At 48.1% G+C, this 27864-nt stretch overlaps 3 protein-coding genes across 5 annotated transcripts; all 3 read left to right on the forward strand.

Annotated features, from left to right (window-relative positions):
• The first annotated feature begins 219 nt into the window (after positions 1–219).
• On the forward strand, positions 220–23016 carry spata13 (spermatogenesis associated 13). 3 transcript variants are annotated; one of them, XR_003932131.1, is made up of 14 exons: positions 3122–3237; positions 5535–7052; positions 8832–9299; positions 9431–9575; positions 9784–9905; positions 10171–10350; positions 10722–10901; positions 11079–11258; positions 11361–11593; positions 11730–11859; positions 11992–12367; positions 12490–12564; positions 12675–12967; positions 23004–23016. XR_003932131.1 is itself a non-coding variant. In XM_030099970.1 (13 exons), exons 1-13 carry the CDS (start codon positions 704–706, stop codon positions 12854–12856), a joined length of 3798 nt encoding a protein of 1265 aa, XP_029955830.1. In that variant the 5' UTR covers positions 220–703; the 3' UTR covers positions 12857–13394. The 3 variants fall into 3 exon arrangements, 2 of the variants coding, with proteins under 2 accessions (XP_029955830.1, XP_029955829.1); XM_030099970.1 differs by lacking the exons at positions 3122–3237; positions 23004–23016 and adding an exon at positions 220–712 and having other exon boundaries at positions 12675–13394; XM_030099969.1 differs by lacking the exon at positions 23004–23016 and having other exon boundaries at positions 12675–13394.
• Positions 13714–20509, forward strand: tmprss7 (transmembrane serine protease 7). The gene is made up of 18 exons (XM_030099975.1): positions 13714–13850; positions 14533–14737; positions 14905–15035; positions 15107–15174; positions 15332–15525; positions 15607–15642; positions 15721–15949; positions 16052–16176; positions 16483–16595; positions 16674–16780; positions 16912–17048; positions 17277–17384; positions 17604–17711; positions 17790–17906; positions 18866–19058; positions 19659–19927; positions 20086–20222; positions 20311–20509. Exons 1-18 carry the CDS (start codon positions 13779–13781, stop codon positions 20470–20472), a joined length of 2511 nt encoding a protein of 836 aa, XP_029955835.1. The 5' UTR covers positions 13714–13778; the 3' UTR covers positions 20473–20509.
• On the forward strand, positions 21765–27838 carry LOC115394632 (suppressor of tumorigenicity 14 protein). Its single transcript, XM_030099977.1, has 18 exons — positions 21765–21846; positions 21950–22074; positions 23098–23165; positions 23248–23441; positions 23590–23685; positions 24367–24586; positions 24762–24904; positions 25034–25131; positions 25285–25394; positions 25549–25682; positions 25791–25895; positions 26032–26142; positions 26230–26343; positions 26430–26549; positions 26647–26830; positions 26972–27243; positions 27327–27463; positions 27605–27838. Exons 1-18 carry the CDS (start codon positions 21780–21782, stop codon positions 27770–27772), a joined length of 2466 nt encoding a protein of 821 aa, XP_029955837.1. The 5' UTR covers positions 21765–21779; the 3' UTR covers positions 27773–27838.
• Positions 27839–27864: the final 26 nt, after the last annotated feature.

Raw genomic sequence — 27864 nt, forward strand, 5'->3', positions numbered from 1 at the left:
CGGTCTTCTTTTGTCTCCACAGACATGCAGGAAGAAGTAAGGTGCAGCATTGTTTTCTATTTTTCCTCCTTCAAAGAGCAGCGCTCGCTATGGGGGCGTGGCTTTGAGGCTACGAGCTTATGCATCTCGTCGTGATTGGCTATCAGTCGGATGGTCACGCTGCGGTCAACCAATCAGCACGCAGTTCTCCCGAAGCCACGCCCTCTCCCCAACACTGCAACAAGTGCATTAATGATGCTCGGCAGCTCGGTCCTTCACGAGAGACCCCCTCACGCAGGATTTCACACACAAATCATGAAGGATTTTTAAGTCACGCCGGAAGATACCGCGTGAGTCACGGTTTGTCTGGATACTCACGGTGTGCACCGACGGGTTTTGCCGGTTCGCGAAAGTGAAATTAGAAACCGCGGAGCTTGCGCAATTCATAAGTTTATGAGTGAGCTAGCTGAAGTCGCTACGACTAGCCGATTGTGTGAAGAAGTCGGCACAGCCATTTGTCTCGGGATGTTGCGGGGTGACTAGTCAACACAGGCAGCGCACTTTTTTTTTCTTTTCCTCTCTCTGAGACATGTTTCTGCGAGAGGACAGACGGCTGCGAAGCAGTGAGCCGCACGGGAACCCCGGCAGCTTCATCACCATGGATAAATAACAACAACAAACATCTGTTGATGTGAGGGGGAACAAAAAAACAACATCGGCGACTATGAACAAGGTGAGCTGAAGTTTCAGTGTTCGCGCTGAGTGCGCACGGATTCAAACCCACGTCTAAATAATTCACAGTAGTAGTGGATCGACTTCCAGTTGCAGTGATTCCCCCCCTCTTGTGTTGTTGGTTAAAAAGGACCGGGGGGGTTGCTGTGGTGCATTACAGCCCCGGTTGTTATAGTGATGTGGGAGATGCCAGGCCGTGCAGGGAGCTGGTGGAGGAGGGGGTGGAGGAATAGAAGGACAACTACAAAGACTTGTACGGCTAAAGAAAGTTAATTAATGCAGAAATAAATAAGGAGGCTGGCCCTGAGTACTTTACAAGCTTAGAAACTAGTCAATATGAGTATAATCCTCTCTGTTTCCAGCTTTGGCTTCAGTCCTTTGCATGTGCTCGGGGTTAGACTTCCTTTTTGGAGTTTACCCTCAGTTCATTAACTTTTCTCTTGGCGCCCCCACGTCGATTGTTTCAGCTGGGAATAAAATCTGATATCAAAGTTATAAAGTGTGTAACAGCGGGTCAGAGTCCAATGTCTCCCAAAAAATTATGATTTTTATGGCAGGGTTGAGCGACTGCAGTGTAATTGCAGACTACATTAGTTTCTCTTTCAAGCACAATAGTAATTAAAGTATCAGGAGGCACAAAGTCTAAAATCCAACACTTATGTTTTGTTAGTGTATGAATTTCTTGCTAAGACTCTCTGTTTTCATAGTTTTTGAATGTTTGGTTGTTTGTGGCACTGCTGTCATGTTACTCTGTTAGTGGTTGACAGAGAGGTTTAGAGCTGCTTTGTCCCACAACACTGTGTGGTTTTCTATTTCTTCTCGTCTGCTTCTATGACAGTCTTCAAGCAGATCAGGTGAGTATGTGGTAGTCTGTATAGAGTGGGGACACTCCCTGGTTTGGCCTCCACCTGTGCTTCCCATGCTCTACAGAGAGAGGCGTGGTTGTCCCTTGTTCTGCTTCCTCCTGTCACATCAAAAATGAAGCATTAGGTCATGGACATACACATGTACGTTCACCGGATCTTGATTTGACATGGTGTCTTTCCCAAAATTATTTCAGGTTTTGTCTTCACCACTGGGCTGTTGCTATTATCTGGGTTCAGCATGACCACAAAGAGATGAGTGACTGTTGAATCACGCTTGGCTTTCATCCCTGTTTCTTCATTCAACTGTAGATTGTACAAAAGCCAAGTTGCCTCCTGCAGTTGGGCCCTGGTGGGCTGTTTACAGGCTTTGGGTGTCACTCAGTTGGTTCTGAAAAGCCGAGCGATCTCCCTGATTAGGCTATCATGTGTGGATGAAACCAGTCCTGAACACAGACTGGTAAAGCCCCTCTAATCAGATTATTACTGGAATGGAAGAGGAATCGGGCTATACGCACTCCCACGTCTACACAGCGTTCCCTCACACAGTAGATTTCCTGCAGCTGCCGCTCGCTGACACCTCTGATCTCCGCATTGAGGCAGGCTGCTCTATCGGCTGACAGGGGTCAAGACTGAAACATTTTATTCTCTACTTATACATCAGGATCATGATTCTGTTAAGTCTCACTTGACATTGCGAGGCTTTGTGTAAACGCGAACTTGTGCACTTGGAAGGCGTGCGGTGTAGTGAATGTTTCTCTTTCACTCAACATATGTTCAGCTTAGGTATCACACAATCCCAGCTCGCCATACTGATTTAACTAATCAGTCAATCTGTTCTTTAAAATGCTGCAGTGCTCTAGTCGCAGGATTTCCAATAGAGGATCGTCTTCCTCGTAGGCTCTCATACTTTGAGACAAATAAAAACAGGTAAAGTGACGGCTTTAAGAAGAATGAAGTTCTTGCCCCAGGGCGGTTATGAATGTCTGACAGTTAAGTCACACAAGGAAAATTGAAAATCTAGCATTCCCTTGATAAAATCTGTCTGCTGCTGTTTTAGTTTCATTTAGAATTCATTTTGCCTTAATGACTGTCGCCCTTGCCTCTGGCAGGGCAAACCTCTGCAGAGGTGAACCTCGGGCAGAGGGTCACAGAGTATCACTGTGTATTTTTCACCATTCATGAACTCTTGACTGGAATTTTCAGACCAAACAGGAGAGAAGTTGCTGTCCTCCCTGCACCGTTCACACATGTATGAGTGCATATGAACACAACATAGGCACTAATAGAGAGGATGCTATGCTTTGATTAATTGCACGCATGTTTTTGAACTGCACTTTTGCTTTTGGTCGTAGTGTATATGTTTATAGCCTAGGATGCATGCTCATTATTGTTTTTGGGAGTCTCATCTCAAGCTGGCTCCAGCTGGCTGCTGTGTGTGTGTGAGTGTGTGCTGGTGGGGGGGTTCGTTCCTCCCTGAGCTCTTAATTAACTCTGGCCAGGGCCCCAGTGCGCCGCTCCCATCCACAGATTAGCAAGAGGAAGCGGGAGAGCAGCAGCAGCAGCAGTGCCTGTACGCAGGTGGAACAGAAATGACATGGGAAAGTTCAGCATTGAAAGCGATGTGCATTCACAGAGAGTAGAGACGGGTATTGACGCATGCGTAAGTACCATTTGTCTGGATGTTACTCTGGATCTGGATGTGTTCACTCAGTCTTTTATCTGCTCGATCACTTTATAGTTAGTTAGACTATGTTTTCATGTATTACTACGTCTCCAACAGTGCTCTACTTTTTTTGTTTGTAGTTTGATCACTTGCTGATTTCCCTTCATTATTTTTATTTGATATTTGCATTGATTGGTACAAAAAAAGTACATTCCCCTAAGCTGAAGATGACACCAGAAAGTTGTATTTTTGCCCATCATCCATCACACAAAATCTTAGAAGTATTAAAGCAGAATAATTTCTAAACTAAATCACTGCAACAAGCAAAGTCTTGGTCATTTTGCTTTAAACAAGTAATTTGTGGAACTTTTGGTGGGCGACATGTCTTTTAGATTGATGCAGTTGGTCAAACATTAAGGCTGACACACCGTTGAAGCTCGTAGACGGTTTGCTCTTAAATCTTGTGTTGTCACTTGGTAAAACAGTGACCACCTGTGTCGGCTTGCCTCTCGCTCGAGACGCTGCCAAGTATTAGTAAATGCCAACTGGCCGGTGACAGTTGGTGCCTACTGCAGGGGGAAAGCAAGGTACTGAAGGACCAGACAGTCTGTTGAGCGGCTCTCAGCAAGACGTTAGGATTCAGAATAAAGCCCAAGCCAATCGAGCCGCAGATCCCCTTTTACTCTCTAATGTCATTCTGCTTTACAATTTGATAGATTTACGGATACTGCGGTCTGTTTTGCCGAGTTGCTGCGGAAAGTGATTCCTCCGTGGACGCGGAGGAGAAAGTACAAGAAGACAATTCAGCGGCGGTTTTGAAAGCAGCACATTGTTCGTGAGGGGTGTTTGCTGTCTGTCAGCAGCGGTGCTTGGCAGCGGTGGCTCTGTGTTTACATAAGTCTTCAGCCTGATGGAGCAAGCTGCTTGAAGTGACAGCAGATTCCACAAAGAGGCTGACTGAGAAAGCTCGTCTGTTGTTAGCACGCAGGCCGGTGGGAAATACGGGAGCGTTCCAGGATCCCTGCATCTCCCGGCATGAAAACTGGAGACAAAACTGCTGACGAAATCACATTTTATAGGATAAAGAATTAGCTGAAATATTGTGTCCACAACTTGGAACAGTACAGTTTACTGTGACTGTCATGATTAAATCTTATTTACCTTTCATTAAACCGTTTTTAATCACTATTCTGTTACCATTATGTTTCATTGTATTCATTTTGCATATATACTGCACTGTCATTGCATGCACCGTTTAGTGTAACTAAAAACATATGCAACAATGCATTTACAGCATTTATCCTGATACACAAAAATCTCCAAAAAATGCAAAAAATACTATAATCTTAAAGGTAAAAACATTTTCACTCTGCTTAATTTAGAAACAAGTAATAAAATAGAATAGAAATTGGACTATTGCCCCAGGGGTGTGGAAGCGAGAGAGGAAAGGGAACAAATCAGCTTGTGTCAAGTTCTAGCATGTCTCTTTTTTCATTGAAACTATGCACCGAAATCTGCATGTTGATACAAAAGGATAACAGTTCAAAAACATGTCCTGAATTCCTTCAAGGGAAAATATTTGAATATATTGAAAGAAATTGAAGAAGAGTATTCTCAGTCAGTTACTGAGTAATTCTTGCTGATGGGTTGTAACTGACAAAGTGTCACTGAACTGAAGACCACCCCACGTCCCCCCTCACCATCACCTCATCCTCTACGTAATCTGGGGGAAAAACTGGGCAATTTATTGCATTAATCACAACGGATTAGCAAGTTTCATTGCTTAGTCACGCTCACAAAAACCCACTTCAAAGCCCAGCTGCATTAGCCACTGGTGAGACACACACACGCACACACACTCACGCACACACACACAGAAAGCTGAACGCAGCAGCAGCACCGTCACCCCAGTCAGGGCCTCAGCTCTCCCTGGACATTGAAATACAGCACCAAGATAAATACACGTGGTGTTCTCAATGAAACGGCTCCTCTGAACTCTTTGCACACTGAGGGGTGCTTGTCTTTGTGTTGATCCGTGTCTCCCCGTTTTTCCTCCAGTTCTCACTTCCTAACAAGGCAGACCCAAAAACCTGATTGTTAGTAGTTTTTCTCTCGTCTGGTTACTTTTGATTTGTATTTTTATTCTTATTTTCCTCCATGTTTTGCAGCTACTCTTGAAAATTCCATGTGTTATCATTCCTTGATTTCATTACATGTTAAATCTTGATTGGGGAGTGTGTTTTGTTTTTTTGTTTCTTCAGAGGTCACTAAATGAAGCTTTGTTTGTTTTGCAGGGAGAGCCGAAGCACGGGGTCTTGTCCACAAGCGAAGACCCCCTCCCCTGCCTTCATAACCCAAAAGCTGACCCACTGATGCGGAGCAGACCCCTCAGCGATATATATCCTTACCAGAGCCACGCTGACAGGAGCTCAGTGCCGTATCTGCTGTCCGGATGCGGTGCGCAGGTACAGCCGATAAGCGCCGGCCCCGACGAGAGCAGACTGAACGGCATCAACTCCTCCGCCTGGACCAAACCCGTCATCAGCCAGCCGGAAACGAAGCCTTACTCCTCTAAAATAATGAGGCTTTTTTCGAATTCAAAGAAGGGCCCGGTCACGGCCACCGAGGGTCCCATCGTGACCCCGAGTAACGATGGCGGTGGCAGCGGCGGCCTGCAGTCCTGGCCGGGACTTTCGGGGTTGGGTGTCATGGACTCCTTCAAAAAGCTTCGCTCATCTGTACTTCAGGGTATTCAGAACAGAGAGGCAGCGAATCACGATGGAGGCCACGTCTCTCAATCCAGTCAGGAAGCTGCTAACGGCTCGCTTGTGAACAACGCCGACCCCGATGTAGGAAATTATTTAAAGAATAAAGAAGGACACAGTGTTTCTGATGAGAAGTTGAACAGTGACATGTTGACTGTGATGAGCCAGTACGGCTCAGATCCCGAAGACTGTGACGACGAGGAAAATGAAGGAGACGGTCTGACGCGCAGCTCTCGCTTCTCCAGGAGCATCAGGAGAGCGTACGGAGCGGGACGCATCGCTTTGTACGACACGAGAAATGTGAAACAGACGAGATGCAACGCAAGTGAAGCTGCGCAGAAGTCAGACCGCGCGTCTAAAGTGAATGTCCAAACAGAGAAGATGAATGAAAACGCCAATGTGAATGTGCTGACCAGACTGAGCAAAAGTGCAGACAACCTTCATTTATTTAAAGCACCTTTTCGACGCAGAGCCCAGTCTCCAGCCCCCGCCTCCTCAGAGGGGGACCCCCAGAGGACCAGCACGTCAAATGGGAAATCAAACATCCAGAGAACTGCGAGCGCCTCCTCGGTCGACTTCTTTGGCAACGCTGACATGCGCCGGAAGAGCCCAGAGAAGAACAAGATCCCCGTGCTGAAACTTAGCATGACCGATCTGAGTGTCAGACGCAAGCGAAGTCCCTCCCCCAGCCCCACCCCTGTGTCCCCCATGTCGCCCTCCAGCCGTCTCCATGACGACTACTCCCGCCGCGTGCCTTGCCTGCAAACCAGCGAACGACAGCGCCGACCTTCCGTCACCATGTCCCCGGTTGCGTTTTTTGAACACAATCCTCTGGTCCATCACCAGATTTTCATCAGCTCCTTTAACGCCGACCCCCCAGAGACCGCGGAGCAACTTTCACCTGGTACCCCTGCCGGCTGCGAGTCGCCGGCTGGAGCCGGACCAAGTGATTATAAACAGATGGTGGAACGTGATTCATCCCCACTCGGCCAAAGAGAGTCTCCACGGCAGCAGGAAGAGACTGACGGCAGCTCGATACCAAACAAGGTGAGGTTACAAGCGGTTGTAAAAAGAAAGGGACATCAAACACGTTGGGATTAGTACGCCTGTGGTAAACAGGAGTTTAGTGAAACAGTAAGCGGTACACACCACCTTCTGCTCAGGTTAAAGTTGAATATGATGATTTGCTGGAGAACAGCCTCACAGAGACCTCTGTAACTGTAACTTTGTTTCTTAGAGCCATCAGTTACAGTCGCATGCCGTCAGAGTTCAGGCATTAGCAGCATGTTACTTCATAACCTGTAATTTCTAAGACTGGTTGTCTGTCAGCAGCCATTGTTACACTTTCCATTCCTGCTTCTTAACTGAGGAGCCTATTACATGAAGAAAGTACGCTGTCTTACCAGAGCTTTTCACTGCTCACTCATGTGTAATGTCATGTGCTTAAAAAAAAAAACAAAAAAAAAAAATCCAAAACGCAGCAGGGCTTGAAAACACCAGGTCAGTAGATTTTAAAAAGTTGATAGAAAAATTTAATTTCAACAAAGCATTACCAGAGGTCAGACTGACTTTGTTGGGATTATGGGATGCATGAACCTCAATGGCATCGACCTTTGCCCTCGGAAATGAAGTGTGACACCTTTAAGTTTGAGGTGATCTTTGAATCTGGCATGATTCAGGTCTGTTGAGATAACTGCTTGTGTGACTCGTCAGTTCGATGCACGTACGTCGAAAAACCGAGCGCCGCGTGGTCCGAAGTCCAGAGTTCAGATTTCCAAACGGGGCTGGAGTCACAACATTGATTGTCCCTCATATTCCTGTCAGTGGCGTTTTATCCCCGTTCCTGCCGTGTCACAGCGTCACATGCTAAGGACAGCTGTTCTCTGCCGCCAGGCGCACTGAAGGAGCGGAGAGAGTTAATGATTAGGCTTTGTTTATGATTAGTCGCCCTTGCGCAAAATGGCTCCATTGCTGTGGGAGGGTGGGAGGCTTGGGCCGAGCGCTGCCCTCGCCGCTCCCCCTCCGCTCTGGATGCAGCAGATCAAAGTCCAGCCGGAACGCCGGGCCCAGGACGGCTTACAGCACCTCCAAGTAGACGCCGCCATAAAAACATAGCTTTATTGCAATGTGTTTTATTCTGAGAGTTGAAGTTTTTTCCTCCAAAGATAAATGGGTAAAGTAGATTTATTTACTTCTGAAATCAAGTGGCTTTTCCTGCCCTCTAAGAAGAGGAGAGACTTGGCCTTGGGACCGCAGGCCAGTCGGTGTTTTTTGTGTTTGGTTCACAATGGTGCTAGTCCACTGTGTGCCTTTTCAGTGCATTTGCCGAGGTCCGGACCCAGATCGAGAAAAACAGGAGGTGAGGCTTGATTTCTCTGAAAGACTCAGGAAAGCAATCAACAAATTATTTCCCATCAGCCAGTGTTGGGACTTTTTAAAATTCCTGCTGACATTTTCACAGAATGTAAACTTTGAATTGTGGAACATTTGTGTTGCGGAGCTAGTTTGAATTTAATAAGCACATGGTTTGATTGTATTTAATTTGTGGAGAATGTGCCAACTGAAGTTTCTCACACTGTTATGGAGTATTTGATCAGAACCATGATCAGTTTAATTTCAAGATTTTTTGCACAGATTCCTGCGTTTCAGTCAAGAAAGCTGCTCCCACATTTATCTTTTATGACTTGTACTGTTTTTCCTCGGTTTCTCATTAACAGATGTTCCTGCTTGCTGACGTTTTTGTTCTACATCTCTGTGTTTTATCGAGCAGAGAAGAGTCGGCATCACTGCTGTTGCTCAGTTTGAACTTCTTCCTTTGATTCTCAGGTAACATCCGACCAACAAGAACCAGAGGCTCTTCTCCAGACACATCAAGACTTGCCAACAGCCAGCAGCACGCCGCCTGTCTCCCCAGTAAGCCTCTCCTCCGAGTCCACGGCGTCCCCAACGTCGCCCACCGATGCAGCAGCTTCTGCAGAATCATCATCATCTGTCAAGCCCAGACGAAGAAGTGGGCGGCCGAAACCTCGACCCATCTCTGCCTACGGACAGCTAGTCTCCAGGAAGCATTCCATCCCAGAGGAAGTGGGAGAGCTTCATGTTGAGGAACGGACAGGAAGTGCCCCGCTGCATAAAGACAGCAGTGGCAGCGGCACTTTTGGCGATGGAGAGAACTCCGAAGGCTGCAGCATCGATGAGGATGTTCAGAGCTGGAGGCAGAGGCCCGTTTCAGTGATTGGATCTGCGGATCTGTTCTCCCCTGAAGCTGAGCTCAAGGACGATCGCCTTCCCTCTGTAAGCTTACGCTCTCAATTGTTATTGCCGCAAAGTTTTTACTGTTTCAGTCTCTGTTACTGTTGCTTTAATGGACCTCGGAGAAAGTAAGCCCTAAATCCCAGGATTTTTCCTTCTCGTCCTGTCTGCAGCCTGTGTCGCGACCACCGATCCCCTCCCACCAGGTGCCCCCCTACAGAGGGAGGTCTGCCAGGTTTCGCCCCCACGCTTTTTTCCAGAGCACCCCCACCGGTCTGGACTGCGTAGGGCGGCGCAAGCTCCGCAGAGTGCTCAGTGGTGAGAACTTGGCCTGTTTGTGTGTCACAGGGGAGCACAAATCGCCTGTGGGAACAGTGGAGCAGAGGAATGTCAATAAATTTGTTGAAAGGAAATGTTGATATAGTGCCAGGTGTGGACGTCCCCCCGCGTTCGTCTCCCGTTTTCCGGACTGTTTTATCACTTCACCCGCCAATCAGTTTCTTAATCCGTGCTGTACGTGATGCAGACGGCGTTTCCGAGTGCTCGGCGATGCTCGACGACAGCGTGAGCGAGGAGGAGGAGGGCAGCTTCGAGGAGCTCACCGACATCTACCTCCAGCCAGGGGTGGAGCTCTCCGTGCTGAACGAGGTGAGGCAGAGGACGATAGCGCTGTCACGTTGTGGAAAAAAACGTCTCAGAAAATCTGCATCAAACTCATCACGTAACGCCGGTGTTGTTTGTCCGCGAGCCCGATGTGACGGTGATTCAGCGTGTGTGTTCCCAAGACGTTGGCCACAGTTCAGCCGAACAGACAGCCACTGCAGTACACACGAGTCTAGACATAATCTTACATGTTCGGCATAGGCTTAGCCCCCATGTAATTGTATCTTTATCTTATCTGTGTGCTGCTCAGTGGATAAGCTGTGGCCACACAGTGTGCGCCGAAGCCCTCTGGGACCATGTGACCATGGAGGAGCAGGAGCTGGCCTTCAAGGCCGGGGATGTGGTCCGCGTCCTGGACGCCTCGCACAAGGACTGGTGGTGGGGCAAAGGGGCCGACAGGGAGGCCTGGTTCCCCTCCAGCTTTGTGAGGGTAAGTGGACTTCCTGACCTGTGTGCTCGACACATGTTTGCTCTCCAGCAGCACAGAAAAGACTCTCAAACTGGCTTAGCTCCAAACAAACCTCAGCGGCCCTCTGCGCTGTGTCGCGTGGAGGGCTCAAACCGCACACTCTCAGCTGATTGACAGCTGAATCTTAATTAGATTATCGTGTCCATAGTGAAGCTGTTTGATTGACAGGTGGGTCCCTGCTTTGTAGTTACCAGCTGAATCAAATCTGTTCAACAGAAACTTCTTTGACTTGTTAAAACAGCGAGGAGTTGGTCTGACTTACCCAAACAAGGGTCATATTTTGATTTGATTTTTCTCATGAGTTCTCATTGCGCGTGGCGGTTTTGTTCCAGGTCCGCGTGAACCAGGAGGACTCGAGCACTGAAAGCGTGGAGAGTGTGGCGGACCAGGAGGATCCGTCTCCCAGGGACACACACAGCAATCAGCACCGAGAACAGATGAGGACCAACGTGATTCAGGAGATTATAAACACTGAGCGTGTTTACATCAAACACCTCAAAGACATCTGTGAGGTACTGTCTGCTTGTGATTTTTTTTCATTTCACATTAGAAGCCAACTTTGAATATCAGTTAGTTTTCTAGTGATTGTTTTCCACAAATTGCATTAAAAAGTTCAGTTTGACTCCATTGCGCAGCTCCACCTGTTGGCCACTATTTGAGTTGTGAGGAGTTTTCGCTGCATCTTTCAGGGCTACATCCGTCAGTGCCGGAAACACCCCGATATGTTCACTGAAACGCAGCTGGAGACCATCTTCAGCAACATCGAAGACATCTACAAGTTTCAAAGGCAGTTTCTTAAAGAGCTGGAGAAGAAGTACAACAAAGACCAACCACACCTCAGTGAAATCGGCTCCTGCTTCCTTCTGCAGGTACTCGCCTCTCAAGATTTCACTTCATCATTCTCAGGTCAGACTGAGTGATTCAGTAGTTCTGATTGATTACTGACTGATTGTTTTTCTTTGTCTCTGAAGGGAGAGGGTTTCTCGATCTACTCGGAATACTGTAACACTCATCCTGCGGCCTGTGCAGAGCTGCAGCGCCTCATGAAGATGGGGAAATACAAACATTTCTTTGAGGCCTGCCGGCTTCTCCAGCAGATGATCGACATTTCCATCGCTGGTTTCCTACTCACGCCTGTCCAGAAGATCTGTAAATACCCTCTACAGCTGGGGGAACTGCTGAAGTACACCCCCAAAGACCACAGGTACTTCAAGACAGATCCAAAACCTCCGTGCTTGCGTGCTTGTTTATGTCTGTAATCACAGAATTGAACGTTTTTTACTGAAGCCATGTGGTCCTGTGAATAGAAAAGCTCTGATTATGTATTTAATTTAATGCAGTGATCACAGCGGTGTGAGCCAAGCACATGAAGCGATGAAGAACGTGGCCAGCTTGATCAATGAGAGGAAGAGACGACTTGAGAGCATCGACACCATCGCTCACTGGCAGGTCTCCATTCTGCGCTGGGAGGTGAGTCACACCTCCCGACAGTGGCTTTATGCAAATATCAAAATATCATCCATACATGAAGACATAGGACATGCTGCTGAAGTGTTAAAATCGTAGTCTCTGATGAAAGTCTTTGCGAACACTCTCCCATAGGGGCCTGACGTCCTGGAGCGCAGCTCAGAGCTGATCCACTCGGGGGAGCTGACTCGAATCGTCCGCCAAGGGAAAATGCAGCAGCGCAGCTTCTTCCTGTTCGACCACCAGCTGATCTACTGCAAGAAAGACGTGCTGCGGCGAGACCTGCTCTACTACCGCGGGAGGCTGGACATGGACCTGACCGAGGTGTTGGACGTGCCCGACGGGCGGGACGCCGACCTGGGCCTCACCCTGAGGAACGCGCTGCGCCTGCGGCACGCCTCCACGCTGGAGTTCATGTGCATGCTGTGCTGCAGGAAGCCCCAGGACAAGCAGAAGTGGTTACAAGCGTTCGCCAAGGAGAGGCACAGAGTGAAGGAGGACCAAGAGATGGGTGAGTCCCGCTAAATTCCTTTCCCTCGGAAGACAAACAGCCACTGTGGAGGGCTGTTGGTCGGAGAAGTGGGTGGTCAGGGAGGTTTTGACCTGAAGGTGTATTTGTGTGCGTCTCTGCAGGAATGGATATTAGTGAAGAGCAAAGAAAACAGGCCATTGTTAATGCCAGGAGGGCCAAACAGGGGAAGATCAAAAGTAAGAAAGCAGCTGTCCTCATACCATTATCCTGCTGCTTGTTTGTGTTTTCTTTTTCTTTTTTTTTTAACTTAATTTGCACATTATTCTTTTTTCTTTTCGCATTATAGCTCTCGGTTACTCCGGCTCTGTCCCGCCACACCACCAAAACCTCCACCCGCTCCACCAGCGTCACATCACCATCCCCACCAGCGTGCCTCAGCAGCAGGTCTTCTCCCTGGCCGAGCCGCCGAGACGAAAGCCTTCCAACCTGCTGTACAGCATCACCCGTAACGCCTTCTTTAGGAAATGAGGCTTTGCTTCCTTTTCCTTCCTTTTTTTTTTTTTTTTTTTTTCATTCTCTGCATGTTCAGAGCTTATCCAAACCGTCCTGAAGTCTCAAAAGAACACTTTATGTTTTACTGTCTGTGACCGTGCCTCCTGTATCTTCCATTACATCAAGTCATAATGTGTTTTTGTTGTTGTAGTTGTTGCATGCCGAAATACAGTGCCTACAAGACAGAACGGGCGCGACGAAAGTGTTAAAATACTGACTCTGTCTGTTTTCGTTGGTGTGTTTGAAATGCTGCTTACTCAAAAGATGCCCATCTTTTGTCCATTTAATTCCGGCTCAACTATTTTTAAGTTTTAATTGTGACAACAATGATGTATGTTCAGCTCTTTGTTGTTGTTAAACATGGTTTTAGTGTGTGTCACAAAGGCTGGAACCTTTTTTTTTTTTTTTTCTTTGCTGCGAGTTTGTCAGCTCTGAGCACAAAACAGCCAGAGGATAAATTAACCTACATATTCATCACCACTGTTAACACTGTAAATAAAACTCTTGTACAAACACATGAGAACTACTGTTGCTTACCGATATTTGTGTTTTTTGCTCATGCAGCTAGCCTTTTGTTTTTTTTTATTAGCATGCAGGTAGACTAACCTCCTGTGAATTTAAAGAATGGAGTAATGGTTGGCGATGAATGAAACCTTAGCCACTGGAGGTGGAGGAGGTGCATTACCATCGGAGAGTTCCCCGTTTCTCCTCCGCTCGTCTGTGCTGAAGGATCTGGTTTCAGACATCTGTCAGCCGTGGATCCGAGCGGTGTGCCGGGTGTGCTGCTCCCGCCGCCGCTTATATGAGACCGTTTTTTGTTCCAGCCGCCAAAGAGAATGGACCTGGAAAAGGGGAAAACAGGAGTTAGATGATAGCGGCTTGAAGGGATGAATGTGTCATGAGCACACAGCCTGAGGAGAGCCAGCAGACAAGTGGAGATGGGGATGCAGCTCAACGAGATGTTGCCTGTGTAAGTAAAATATATTTTCGACCTGAGGTTTTCAAGCTTGCTACTGTCTTAAACTATTTCCTAGATTAAACTCAGACACCATGAACAAGTGGAAGTAGTCTCTGGATGTATGCAAAACTGTTTAAGTAACTAGTAAAAATGTTTTTTTCCCCCTGAGGGAATCTATACCCTGCTAACTCATGATGGATTAAATGCCAGCTGCACAGTATGGGATGACACCGCATGAATAATACATGTACGTCTGGTAACTCAATGAGCGCTCAATGTTAGTATTGCTTTTAGATCTCACCCTTCACAAGATAAAGCCACCCTCGTGTTGAACCATGTAGTTACGGAGTTGCTCGGTGGCCTGTATTTTGGATTTATCCTGTTTATCATTCACTTGGATTACAACATGGATCTGCAGCAGTGATGCCGGGAAGATGGTTGATTTACTGGTTTATACTCGGGATATTTAACCTCCTCGTGCCCTTTGTCCTCAGATTGAATCATGAGGCTCCAGCATACTTGCTTTGACATTTGCGTTATCCAGAGACACTTGATTGGGCTTTCCACATTATTTCAGCACCATTAACTGCACCCCAATCAGAAGCAGGGCTCAGCCAAAGGGCAAGTAAAATTCACCGCTTCGGCGTTGACGCTTTGCTTTATGCGTTTGTTTAATCCACCTCCGCGGTTGTAGATTGAAGACGTGTCGGTGGAGGTGGCCACCGTGGACTACACGCTGCGGATGCTGCGCAGGTTGTACAGGAAGACCAGACGGAAGCCCAAAGGACTCAAGAGGCTGCAGGCCTACCTGCTGAACATCCCACACTTGGCGCTCGTCATCACAGCAGTGGTGTTCGTGGTGGTGGTGATCATGTGGTCACTCCTCTGGGTTTTTATATGTAAGTGAAAGCATTGTGGAAGTGTCATGCATTCACGCAGCATTAGATGTTTAATGGTAGGCTCACAGCGTGTTTCATTAAGCAAAATTTAAGACGTTTTTATGAGAAAAAGTATTACAAATTATGTTTTCCACATCATAATAAAATCTTTCTCTCGATGTCCTCAGTCCGCAGGGAGAGTAACAGCGGAGCGTATTTTGCCGGGATGTTCCGCGTTGCCAACGTGGAATTTATCCCAGAGTACCGCCAGGCAGAGTCCCACGAGTTCGTATCTATGGCAAACAAAATACAACACGTGGTATGTACGAGCGCAACCATGTTCTTTCCATCGTGGGGTTTCCGCTCTACTAATGGCTGGGTGTCTCTCAGGTGAGCAATGTGTACAGGATGTCCTCGGTGGCCAAACTCTACAAGCAGGCGGTCATTTCAGACCTCAGGTACGCCATGAACCCAAAACGAGCTTATATATCTGATCTTTAAAATCAACTGTATTGCTTTTTGTTTTAAGAATTTGAGCATGAGCCTCCTCGCTGCCCCTCCTCTCCTCTCCTTGCCTCCATGTTCAGCATCTTCTCTGCTGTTTTTCTCCTCCAGTAACAACAATAAGGGGGGCGTGTTGGTGCATTTCTGGATGGTATTTGTGGTCCCTCGCCTGAAGAGCCCAGTCATGTGTGAGGAGTGTATCGGGGCCATTCTCAGAGACTCGGTCCACACCAGTCTGAAGAACAGGTCCTCTGTCGGGTCCCTGCTGGGCCTTCCAGTGGATATAGACTCCATCCTCATTAATGGTATGTTTGGGTGTCATGTGGAGTATAGTATGTTCTTCATTGTGTGCATTTAGAGAAACTAACATTCCCACCCTCTTGCAGCCGTCCAGCGGTCAGATTACACATCAAATACAGCAGGTAGGCAAGAAAAAATGGAACTGAAATGAGTGAAATGTGGATTTCATTCACATGTGAGCTATATTCTTTCCCCTTCAGGGTCTCAGTGTGTGGATAAGATGCATGCCAACCTTCCCGGGGCACGGGTGCCTCTGAACATCTTCTCATCGTGGGGCGGTGTGAACTGCCACGTGAAGCTCACTGCGTCCCCCGGCTCCCTGATCCGCCTCACCGTCGCTTCGTTCCTCATCGAGCCCAGCGACTGTGTGAATGACGGCCTCACTGTGTACGACGCTCTGCTGCCCATGAGAGGGCGCATTCTGCTCAGGTGAGCGGTGCCTCATACTTCATTACAGCGAGGTTACAGCTGCTGTGAGTGTTGGAGGTACAGGGTGATTTGTGTGTGTGTGTGCGTGTGTGCGTGCTGCAGGCTGTGTGAGCCGGTGTCCGCCCCTTTCTCCATGGTCTCCACGTCCAGCGTCATGCTGCTGTTCTTCAGAATGACCAATGGCAACAAGAGCTTCAAAGGACACTTCGAGGCCGTCGCCGAGGAAAGTATGAAGCATTTCCACCTTGACCTCGTCACACAAGACGTCTCAGTTTATTCCACCGTCTTCATTCATATCACTGAGTTCTGAGCAGTTGAGGCCTGAAAGTATTGATATGAGTCACATTATGAGGCCCGAAGGTCACTAGAAACACTCAGTGGTGTCTGAAGGAATAAAACAAATGATGGGAAGTCAGGGTATGAACATTTTCTGTAGATGCTTCACTGAAATCCGCTCCATACTGTGTAACATTATTACAGTATTAGCTGAAAGGAAACTACCATTTAACTGTTCATCTCTCTGTCTCTTTCAGTCTGTATGTCTCAAATTGAGACCCAGTTAGATCCTGATGTCTCGGGGAAGCTCTACAGCCCCTTCTACCCCAGCCTCCTGCCCCCACAGTGCTCCTGTAACTGGAGATTTGAGGTAGACGTCTCGACCGACCTTACATTACCAACACACAATATGCTTTTTTTGACAGTGTGTTCTATTATTTTCCAACAGACTCCAAACTCGGCGTTGGGAGTTGCTCTGCGTTTCCACAACTATGTACTGAAGCCAAAGGACATGAAGGGCTGCGTCCACGGCTGGTGGAAGGTCAATGAAAACATGTACGAGCTTAAAACTCTGCATACAGCCATGGATAATCATATCACGGATGTATCATCCAGACCCGGAGTTATTTTTTTTCCTCTCGTTTGAGCACCCTGTGTGGATTTTGATGGTGGCTCTCCCTCCCCAGTTTCTGCGGCAGCTATGTGGGACACCCCACAGTGTTTCGGATCGCTGAGCACAGTTCAGAGGTGGAGTTTCGCTGCAGCTCACGTCACTCTTCTCAGCCCTTTCGAGCATCTTACAGCAGCTACAATATCAGCCAACGTAAGCAGATACTGTGGTCTGACTGCACTGCTTTCTTGTAGAAGAATAGTTCTGTTTCGGGGTGACTGTCTTTCAGTCTCACTTGATTTTAAACCAATGAAATCTCACTTTGTTGCGTTTCATCACTTCAAAGCAAATTTAAAATGTACTTTTACTCTAAATCGACTGATGTTTGTCCTCCTGCTTCTTGTTCTCATCCGTGTGTGTGTGTGCCATCCCCCCTTCCAGCATGTCCGGAGAGCCATTTCTTATGCAACACGGGGCTGTGCGTGGAAAAGAGCCGACGGTGCGACGGCCTGGACGACTGCCACGACGAGAGCGACGAGGTCCTCTGCTGTGAGTTGTTTAACAAGTTGCGTAACACTTGTTGTCGGAGAGAATAGAGCAAGTGACATTTTAATTACCGAGGCCTGACTCCCTGCCTCTTTCAAACGCCACAGCGAGGTATTGTTGACACATAACACGGTAGTAAAATCTCCCGCATGCCAGCATGTGCTTAATTGCTTCCTCGAGAGGAATCAGACAAGCGTTCGAAAATGAAGCATGTGTTTCCAGCGAGGCCCACGATGAACTGCGGCGGCAGCAGTCCTCTGCACCCTTTGTTCGTCTGCAATGGAGAGAAGGACTGCACTGACGGGGTGGATGAACTCAACTGCACTCGGGGTATGCGCCGGTGCTTTCTGCTGGGAAGTGTGAATGTTTTGCATTTCGACCGGTAATAATGGAAATATGTCCTGTCAGAAACAAGCTGCTCTGCGATCAGGTATCAGTGCAGGACCGGAGTCTGCATCCTGAAGAAGAACGCACGGTGTGACGGTGTTGATGACTGTCGGGACCACAGCGATGAGGCAGACTGTGGTGAGTGTTTTATTTACCTGCTGCTTGTGGTGATAATAACCTGTTAACATTGTCGTCATAGGAGAATGCTTTACGGGTTCATAGGGTTCAGTATTTCTCTTACTTCTCTCTGTTTGTTCTACATTTTTTGCATTTTCACAGGCGTCTAATCCTTTAATGACTCATCAGGGTCATGTCCTCATTCTGCTCACATGAGTAAAAAACTCGTTCTGTCACATTTCAGCTTGATCCAAGCAGCAGCCACAGACAAATGCAATTTGAATTTGAAAACATCTTGCTCAGACGGAGCGGGGTGAGATATATCCTGCACATAAACTCTCGATTCTGTTCAATTATGTTGTTCCAGGACAGTGTGGTAAAGACATTCTGACATGTACAGTCCAACTGGTCTTCACTAAATGAAATTCTGACCTTAGGTCTGTGAAAGATTTGAATGTTCTTTGGGTAAATACAGTCGCTGTTTCGTTCGAGAAAGCTGTTGCTGCTGTGATCCGCTGGGCACTCAGCTCTGGTTCTGCTGACCTGCAGCCTCCAGCAGATCAGAGCTCTGTGTTTCTGGTTATTTTATGATTATGGGGTCTGAAGGTGATGGGAACAGGCCCGGCTTTGATTGTGTGCAGAAGCTGGCAGCGCACTCACACAGACACATGCACGCGTGCACAGGTGCTCACATGAACGACTACACACCCAATCAAAGTACGAGCTTTTTAATAAGATGGCAGCGGAGCAGAAAGCCGTGGAGATGAATCATTGTGTCAGCATGTGGTTTAGAGGAGGTGCATAACAAAAACTCATATTGTATGATGGGAAACAGCGTGCACACTGATTTATAAACCCAGTATGATGTCATTATTAGTAATAACACACATTTACAAGAATACATGCTGTTTAATATGAAAATGGTAACATTTTCATTAAAAAAAAAGTGATATTTAAGTGAATTCCTTGCTCCTCTTCAGCTTGTGGTCATCCCTCTTCCTTGAAGCTGGGTTTCCCTTCAGCCCTGGGTCGTGTTGTGGGAGGAGTTAACTCCGTGGAGGGGGAATGGCCTTGGCAGGTCAGCCTTCACTTCGCTGGGAGTCTGTACTGTGGGGCATCTGTCCTCTCCTCTGATTGGCTCGTCTCGGCCGCCCACTGCTTCAGCAAGGAGAGGTTTGGATTGTCTTCTGGATTCTTGAACGTGGACATTGTTGGAGTTTCAAAATATTTCTGCTGCGGTCGATAACCTGTTCACTGTTGAATTTACTTTAATTAAATGTTGTTTTTGAAAGCATGTGAATAAATATAGCAGCAGCTAGTAAGAAAGAAGCAATAATGAAAAATGAATAATTAATGGACCAAAAGAATGCTTAAAAAATTCCTCATTGTTTATTATTGGAAAAATAAACATCTTTTAAACCGGCATAAAAAGTTAACTTTAAATGGAATTATCATAAAGGGATCATGTGAGAGGTTAAATGACTCCTTGATGGAGGTAATTGCATAGTTGTATAACTTAACAGGCCATGGATCGTCTTTTATGTCGACTTTAAAGCCTGCGCATCATTTTGCAGAATTCACGACAGATGAGGAAAATAGAACTTTTGAATTTATTGTTATTGTTTCAGAAACAATGATAAATTGTTCAGCAACTCTAAAATAAAAGTACAAGTACCCTCAGTACTCTATATTTCCAGTAACGTGAATATATTAAATAGCTTCCATCTTTGTGTGTGACCTGCGTGTTTTGCCTCATGTCTCGTCCCTCTGCAGGCTCTCTGATCCTCGCTTTTGGAGAGCTCATCTTGGCATGCTGAGTCAAGGCAGTGCCAAGCATGTGGCGGAGATCCAGCGGATTGTGGTGCACGAGTATTATAATGCACACACGTTTGATTACGACATCGCCCTGCTGCAGCTGAAGAAGTCCTGGCCTGCGTCCCTCGGCCCCCTGATTCACCCCGTGTGCCTGCCGCCTTCCTCCCATACCGTCACTCACAGCCACCGCTGCTGGGTCACTGGGTGGGGATACCGATCGGAAGAAGGTGAAATGAAGTTTACGGAAAAATCTAACAGCATTGCCAGGATTTCAGATGAATTCACATTTATTGCCTACCCGTGAGCAATATAACGAAGACGCTTTGTCTCGTTGCAGTGAAGTTCCCTTAGCTGTATGATCTATACGCAGCTTGCCTCTCTGCAGATAAGGTGTTGCCCTCGGTGCTGCAAAAAGCCGAGGTGTCCATACTGAGCCAGTCTGAGTGTAAGAAGAGGTACGGCCCTGTGTCATCTCGCATGCTGTGTGCTGGCGTCCCGTCGGGAGAGCGGGACGCCTGTAAGGTGAGCGGTCTGAGTGAATCCCTCACAATCACAATAGATCCAAGCTTGTTTTAACGTCTGTTTTCTGCGTGGACCTCCTGCGTCTCAGGGGGACTCCGGCGGTCCTCTGTCCTGCCGGGCTCCGGGTGGGGGCCGCTGGTTCCTGATGGGGATTGTCAGCTGGGGGTTTGGCTGCGGCAGACCAAACCTGCCAGGAGTTTACACAAGGGTCACCAAGTTCACCTCGTGGATCTACAACCATATCAGCTGACATGATGAAATCCATCCATTTCCAGCAGAGCAATCAGATGCACAAACCAAAATAAAAACAAAAAAAAATGCACCATGAAATTCTGTGCTGTTTCTTTCATGTGTTGCTGACTATGTATCTTTACTTCTTGAATACATTGTTCCCTCACCATGTCATGTTGTTTTCACTTAAGGTGGAGCATCCAAGCCCACAGCAGGTTTGTTCCAGGTGTAAAACCTCGCACACGGTGCCCTCAAACACTCTTTTGTCCCTCCGAGTTTAACTCCTACATACACAACAAGACGGTTTGCCCGCCACAATATCTGTCGCACGGATGATTGTGCGGATTGTACCCTTTCATAGTGGTCCCATTGTCTCCCGCACTGCATTCTGGGGCTCCGTGTGACACCTGCCGCCCAGTTCAGGTGGACGGGAGGCGGTGAATGCGCGCCGCATCCGAGCCACTCAGGTCGGATTTCTGCGCTTTTTTCAAAGGAAGCGACGGTCGGGGGGTTTCCTCGCTCTCTCTCTCCATCGCTCCTATGCCTGAGGTATTGTTGCACATCGCCTCTCCGGAGCTAAACGGGACAGTGCTATGTGGACTCTCCCCAGAAGCAAAACTTGTGAAGTGTACTGCGTCTCCGGGCATGGGCGCTCAGGATACTGCGCTGCACAGGTAAGCCTTCCCTGTGCGCCTTTCTCCGTGCGTAAAGGACGAGGGAGACAAGCTGTCCTCTCTGTTAAGGAACATTTCCTCCAGGAATCAAATTGGCTGTTCTTCTGAAACCCGTTTTCAGTTTTGGCATTAGAAAAATTGAAGCCACATGCAGATAGTTATGCTTGATTTTAAATAGTAACCTCTGTCTCCAGGGGCGCTTCGGTCTGTTTCTCATGAATGTCCATGTCAGGCCGAGCTGTTTGATTGAGTGCTGACACCGCAGAGCCAGGCCGTGGGAAAGCAGACCCCTCCAGCCACACTTTGTCTGCTTCCCCTTGGGAATCCTGCCAGCTCCTTAAATGTTTCAGGAGATCCTTTCAGCTGAAATACAGTCACCGAATCTCTCAGTGAATCACCGTCCGTTCAGCCTGAGCCACTGACTTGAATTCAAGCATATCGGCTTGAATTCTGCACTGATCCTCGAGAAATACATTTAGAGGTCATGTGAGAGGAGACATAAAAATCCAGCACGATATTTCAGAGGTGTCCTTGTTTGTGAAAGGGAGAGGGGGAGTTAAAGGAGCCCACCCAGTCACTGAGCCCCCCCACGAAGCCTGAGGAGCAGGTGGAGAAGGTGCCAGCTCCAGCCTGTGGCTCCTGGAGGAGGTGGATGTTAGGTGTCCTGCCTTTCCTTCCCTTAGCTGCTGCAATTGCACTGACTCTCCACTACTTCACATGTGAGTACACGCCTGCTTTGTATCGTCAGATTTGAAAATGAGTTCCTTAAGGTGCTTTTTATTTTAGGCACTCAGTCTAAGATCTTTACCTCTGCCTCCTCAGCCCCGCCCTGCACAGTGTTCTTCCTTGGAGGCAGCATGGAGTTCCCAAACCTGAGCTTCTCCTCGGAGCTGGCGGACTCCACCTCCCCACAGTTCCGCCTGCAGGCCCAGGCTCTGGACCACTATGTAAGTGTGAAGGTGGACCGGTCTGTCACTGCCTCTCCCTGCGGGGAGCTCCCTGACCTTCCCGCTCCGGACCGAAGCTGACCTTGCAGCTCTAACTCTGACATGCTTCACCAGTGTTTTTATGCTGCGCTTTCAAAACAGCGCTGCCCTCCTTCTCCTGCTCTTTATGCGCATTCTTATTTGTTGGGTTTCTTTCTTATCTACTTCATTCTGTACACAACTTTCCTCTCTTCTGCCCCCGTTTCTATCTCTCTGCGGTGGTGTTAAATGTAAAGCTGAAACAGGAGCTGGGCACAGTGTGTGTGTGAGCTCCCGAGACCCCCGGGGACAGGGCCCTTTCAAGACCGAGGACAAGCCAGGCATTTGTGAGCCCAGGCAGCAAGAGTGAGAGGAAGAGCAGTCCCTCAATAAAAACATTGTCTGTGTAGCTTTCACACAATCAGCCACTCTGTCCGCCGCAGACTACAGAGAGCAGGGGAACCTCTGTTTGATGCCCAGGTTAAGAGGGAGAGGCAGGGCAGTAGGGCAAGCAGGATGACAGGAGGAAGATACCGGAGGTGCATTTCAGAATTTGGCATCGACAGATTTGTGTTTAAACTGGAATGAGGTGAGTAATAGGTGGGAACTCCCAACGCTCTGCAGCCGCGTCGTGTAACGTTCCTGTAAGCGGTTGTGAGGGCGAGCCGGGAGCCTTGTTAAGCGGTCACAGTATCTTCTGGCCATCTGTTCATTAAAGAGCAGGTGAACTTAAGGCCAGGAGCCCATACCACCCAGGGTCCTGCCTTTATACCGCCAGCAGCCAGAGACACAATGGTGCTCTGTGCTGCTCAAAGTCAACATACACACACACACACACACACACACACACACACACACACACACACACGGGAACAGTGCTTTTGTAGAGTTCCGGCTACATGTTCAACCAGGTGTGTTAGTGTCATGGAAATGGGAGATGTGACCTCAATTGCACTTCTGTGAAGTCACACCTGCAGCTTTCCGTCTTTTATCTTTTGAAACCAGCTCTCAGAACTCTACGACTCCTCTCCGTGGAGCTCGTACCACCTGCGCTCAGGAATAACCGCCTTCAGGTATGCCGACAGACGGAATCCGCCCTGTACATCACGTCCCCCGCTTGCAGAATGGCAACATTGTAAACCCTTTGTGTGGCAGCGAAGGAGCAGTGGGGCTCAATGTCTTCTACTGGAGTAAATTCTCCGCCCCGCTTGACGTTGCCAAGGAGATTCAGACGTCCAGCCCGAACAGGCTGCAGCGCAGGATACCCGGCAGTAACAAGGTGCAGCGGGACAGCCGCAATGAGCAGCGCTACTACATGGAGCGGGACGACGACCTGCTCCATCTGCTGGGTGAGAGTCTCACTTCTGTTTGCTGGCATTCCACTAATTTTTAGCACTCTTTTATGCTTCAAATAAAACGCATAAATGCTTTTTTGTGCAGTGGTGTTAGAGTGTATATGAAGATGTTTTGAATAACTGTGTTTCTGTCTGGGTGAAGGTTTGGACCCTGATGACTTTGAATCAGAGGAAAAATCAGACAAAATTAAAAATCCAAATAATATCCAGAGCGGAAAATGGCAGCTTGGCTTCCAAGGTGAGAAAATTCTCTTCTGATGTTGACCAGCTCCAATAGAGCAAATTAAAAGAGAATGCCTTTTATTGCCATTGTATGTGTCGCTCACAAAGAAACGAATGTGAAAAATCACCAGGAGCAAATAAAGATTAAGTTAAAAATGTGGTGTGAACATTAACACACAAATAGTTTTGCACATGTTTGGTATATTCTCCACAAATCCTGAGCAGCTCTGGTTAGTTCTTGCAGTTCAGTACCACCTTCCTTCAGAGAGGAATCATTAAAACTTTGAATCTGGAGTGAATCTGGGTTCATTATGGCCTCTAAATCATCTTGTTCAATGTAATATTTGTGCCAGGTTAGGAAGGATAACATTTTATTGGTGTAATCTAATACTGACTTTGAACTTGAGGATGAACAAAATAGTTCTGCTGAAATGACCGGCTGATGAAATAAAGCTGAAAGTTGCTTCACAGATCAATAAAATGGCCAAAATTAGTCATGTGAACACATAAATAACTTAGTGTTTTATGATTCTATCAGTGAACAATTGCGGGTACAAGATCTTCATTTTACTATAGGAGAGACATTATTTTCTCTGCAATCAACAGACAACAAATATGAATTGGTTGAATGTAAACAGGCATGAAAAATGACCTATGAAATGTCTTCATGTCATCTAAAATCGTTTCCCATCTGCAGCCATGTCCTTTGACCTCTACGCCAAATATGGGAACAACCGCACCCTGAGCCTCGTGAGTCCCAAGAAGCCATACTACCAGTGGCGGCTGCGCGTGCCGTCGGGTCACGTGGTCAGACTCGTTGTACTCACCCTGCACGGCGCCACACCGGGGAGCTGCACGGCCCACAAGCTCTCGGCCTATGACTTCTTACTCCCTTTACAGAATAAGATCATCGCCAGGTAGGTTCCTCTTGTGGATGTTACTCAGTTTAAGAAGAATTACTTTGAAAATACGAAAAATTTTATCAGCGTAACAGGTAAAATTGCTTGTATTGGTTTTACAGGTGAAGCAAAAGTCAAATTTCTTTGGTAATGCTGTTTGTGAAAAATGTTAAATGTGCTGCACGTGTTTCAGGTGGTGTGGGCTGCCTGTTTCAGGCTCTTCTCCGGTCATGAAGCTGACGTCTTCTGGAAATGTGATGCTGGTCACCTTCTCCTTCAGCAGACAGCGGGATGGAGCGATCTTCAAGGCGTACTTCCAGGCCATTCCAAAAGCAGGTCGAAACTCTCTAGCGCTGCTTCCTCTGATCACCTCAGTGGTCATCTTTTATTTGATCCATCAGAAGTTTTGTTGGTGCTGCTTTGTCCTCTCTGTACTTACTTGTGTGTAAATATCTCCCTCTGCAGGATGTGGAGGGTCAATTTCCTCCTGGAATGGCTCTATTTCCTCTCCATACTACCCGTCTTACTACCCTCCCAACATAGACTGCTCTTGGACAATAAGGGTGAGCAGCGCGAGGGTGTGTGTCCACATATTTGCAGTCTGAGTGTGTTTAAAAAATGGAGCAGGTGAAACGTAAATGCGGGTGAATCATCCCTTTGTTGTCCGCATTCCAGCATCTGCTCTGTCTTCAGCTGCCTCCGTTTTGCTTTATCAGGTGCCGTTGCCCGGATACCTAATCTCCATGACGATTGTGTCGATTGACATCCAGGATTCCCCGTCGTCCGACGGCTGTGAGAAAGACTGGCTGGACATCGGTGGGGTGAAGTGAGTAGAGAAACCCGCCCCTTCAGTACCTCTTTTAAGAAGTTTGTTATAAACATGTTCATGTTTGAGGCAGTAGTGGAGGTTTGCATGTTCTCTCAATGTGCGTGTTTAAGTGGGTTTAAAATTCTACCTTTTTGTCTTTCTTCACATGCAGACTGTGCAATCCAGTGTCAGACAGCAGCAAAAAGCGGGTCTACTCCTCTCCTCTGTCTCTCCACTTCCACTCTGATGAATCTCTCACCAGCAAGGGCTTCTACCTGTTGTACCGAGCTTTCTCTCCAGAGGGCAGTAAGTCAAATCTGAAGCTTTTACTCCACTCAGCCTATTTCATTCATCTCTCTGTGTCAGATCTTTATCCTTTTAAAGATGAAAGAATAACTCCACGTTCATCTTCAGCTTGCCCTCGTCAGTTTCGTTGTGGAGACGGCCGCTGTATCCCTCTGAGGAAGGTGTGTGACGGAATGAAGGATTGCCCTGACGGACGTGACGAGGCCAAATGCTGTAAGTCTCCTTCGCTGAGCCCCTTCAGGCACTGAAATACCGTGCCACCCTGAACCACGTTTCTGCACCAAAGGAAAGAAAACTGTGAATCATAGAGAGACAAAACCCAGAATCCTAACTTGTTTGTATCGTGCAGCGTCCTGCAGGCCAGGGGAAGTTCTGTGTGGAAACGGCCAGTGTAAACCCCAAAGCAGCCAGTGTCCCGGCCAGAGCACCTGTGCCGACAGCAGTGAGGAGGGAACCTGCGGTGAGTGGAGTGTCATACCGCTGGAGACACACACGTTTGTGTGTGTGAGTCTGTTTTTTAACATGTGTTCTCTTGCTCTGCTTTCAGGCAGTAAGTGTTACCACATCTGTCCCAACAAGGTTTGTTTGTCAAAGTCGTCAGTGTGCGACGGTGTGGTTGACTGCAGAGACCGCAGCGATGAGCTCAACTGCACCAGATCGTGTGAGAATTCAGGATTTCACAGTTTTCTGTTTATAAACTACAGATGAGCATTTCATTTAAATCCACAACATTTTTCTTTTCAACAGATTTTAAAGGCTGCTCTGCGACTTCGTACAAATGTGCAAACGGAAAGTGTGTCAGTAAGGTGAACCCAGAGTGTGATGGACTTAAAGACTGCTTCGATGGCTCTGACGAGCTGCGCTGTGGTACGTTCTCGTGTTCCCATCCACCAGACAAATCACTGCATAACAAGCCTCCCACCCCCCCGAACACATTTCTCTCCTTGTCCCTTCTTGGCTCCAGGATGCGGCACGAGGCCCAGGAAGCGGACGAAGATCGTGGGCGGGTCGGACGCCACGGCGGGCTCGTGGCCGTGGCAGGTCAGCCTCCAGATGGATCGCTACGGCCACGTGTGCGGAGCCACGCTGGTGTCCAGCCGCTGGCTCATCTCCGCCGCTCACTGCTTCCAGGACTCAGACGCCATCAAGTGAGGATGAGAGTCTCTCGCCGTTCGGTCTGCGCTGTACTCATGCACAGTGTGTGTGTGTGTGTGTGTGTGTGTGTGTGTGTGTGTGTGTGTGTGTGTGTGTGTGTGTGTGTGTGTGTGTGTGCGCGCGCGCGCGCGCAGATACTCGGACGCTCGCGCGTGGCGGGCCTACCTGGGGATGCGGGTGATGACCACCGGGAACCACGGCGCGTCCACCAGGCTGATCCGGCGGATCCTCCTGCACCCGCAGTACGACCAGTTCACCTCGGACTACGACATCGCCCTCCTCGAGCTCAGCACGCCCGTCTTCTTCAACGACCTGGTGCAGCCGGTGTGCGTCCCCGCCTCCTCACACGCGTTCACCTCTGGGACCAGCTGCTTCGTCACCGGGTGGGGAGTTCTGATGGAGGACGGTAAGAACTGCTCAGCTCCGGTGTTTCGTGAATCTAGTATGAAAACACTCGTTTCTAACTCACTGGATGGTTCTGCTTCGCAGGCGAACTGGCGTCTCGTCTGCAGGAAGCCTCGGTGAAGATCATCAACCGGAACACCTGCAACAAGCTGTACGACGACGCCGTCACTCCCAGGATGCTGTGTGCAGGAAACCTGCAGGGAGGGGTGGACGCCTGCCAGGTCAGTGGGTGTCAACAGGCCAACTTGTCGTTATTTTACATTAAAAGACAAATATTGTCTCTCGATTTAAGTCTTTTATCAGTTCTCCAGGAAAGCAAGGCACACGCCCAGACCAGTAGTGTTTCCTCTGTGTGCCCTCAGGGTGACTCGGGAGGCCCGCTGGTGTGTCTGGAGCGTGGCAAACGCTGGTTCCTGGCGGGAATCGTGAGCTGGGGCGAAGGCTGTGCGAGGCAGAACCGGCCCGGCGTTTACACACAGGTGGTCAAATTCACCGACTGGATCCATCAGCAGACCAAAGGACAGGTGTGACTGCGCGTCACACACACACACACGCACATTCGAACAAAGTGACTAAGTTAACACACAGTATGGGGGTTTCACACTCCTCAGGTTGTGGTCAT

This window comes from Salarias fasciatus, chromosome 9, assembly GCF_902148845.1.
Source record: "Salarias fasciatus chromosome 9, fSalaFa1.1, whole genome shotgun sequence".
NCBI classification, from domain to species: domain Eukaryota; kingdom Metazoa; phylum Chordata; class Actinopteri; order Blenniiformes; family Blenniidae; genus Salarias; species Salarias fasciatus.

Bases quoted from the DNA above. Each gene is read 5' to 3' on its own strand.
- tmprss7 (XM_030099975.1), top strand. From the start codon at position 13,779: ATGAGCACACAGCCTGAGGAGAGCCAGCAGACAAGTGGAGATGGGGAT. The intron at 15,175-15,331 runs GTACGCCATGAA...TTTCTCCTCCAG, and splicing joins GCGGTCATTTCAGACCTCAG to TAACAACAATAAGGGGGGCG. The intron at 19,059-19,658 runs GTTTGGATTGTC...GTCCCTCTGCAG, and splicing joins CACTGCTTCAGCAAGGAGAG to GCTCTCTGATCCTCGCTTTT.
- spata13 (XM_030099969.1), top strand. From the start codon at position 3,172: ATGGGAAAGTTCAGCATTGAAAGCGATGTGCATTCACAGAGAGTAGAG. The intron at 9,300-9,430 runs GTAAGCTTACGC...TCCTGTCTGCAG, and splicing joins AGGACGATCGCCTTCCCTCT to CCTGTGTCGCGACCACCGAT. The intron at 10,902-11,078 runs GTACTGTCTGCT...TGCATCTTTCAG, and splicing joins ACCTCAAAGACATCTGTGAG to GGCTACATCCGTCAGTGCCG.
- LOC115394632 (XM_030099977.1), top strand. From the start codon at position 21,780: ATGTTAGGTGTCCTGCCTTTCCTTCCCTTAGCTGCTGCAATTGCACTG. The intron at 24,587-24,761 runs GTAGGTTCCTCT...CACGTGTTTCAG, and splicing joins CAGAATAAGATCATCGCCAG to GTGGTGTGGGCTGCCTGTTT. The intron at 26,143-26,229 runs GTGAGTGGAGTG...CTCTGCTTTCAG, and splicing joins CAGTGAGGAGGGAACCTGCG to GCAGTAAGTGTTACCACATC.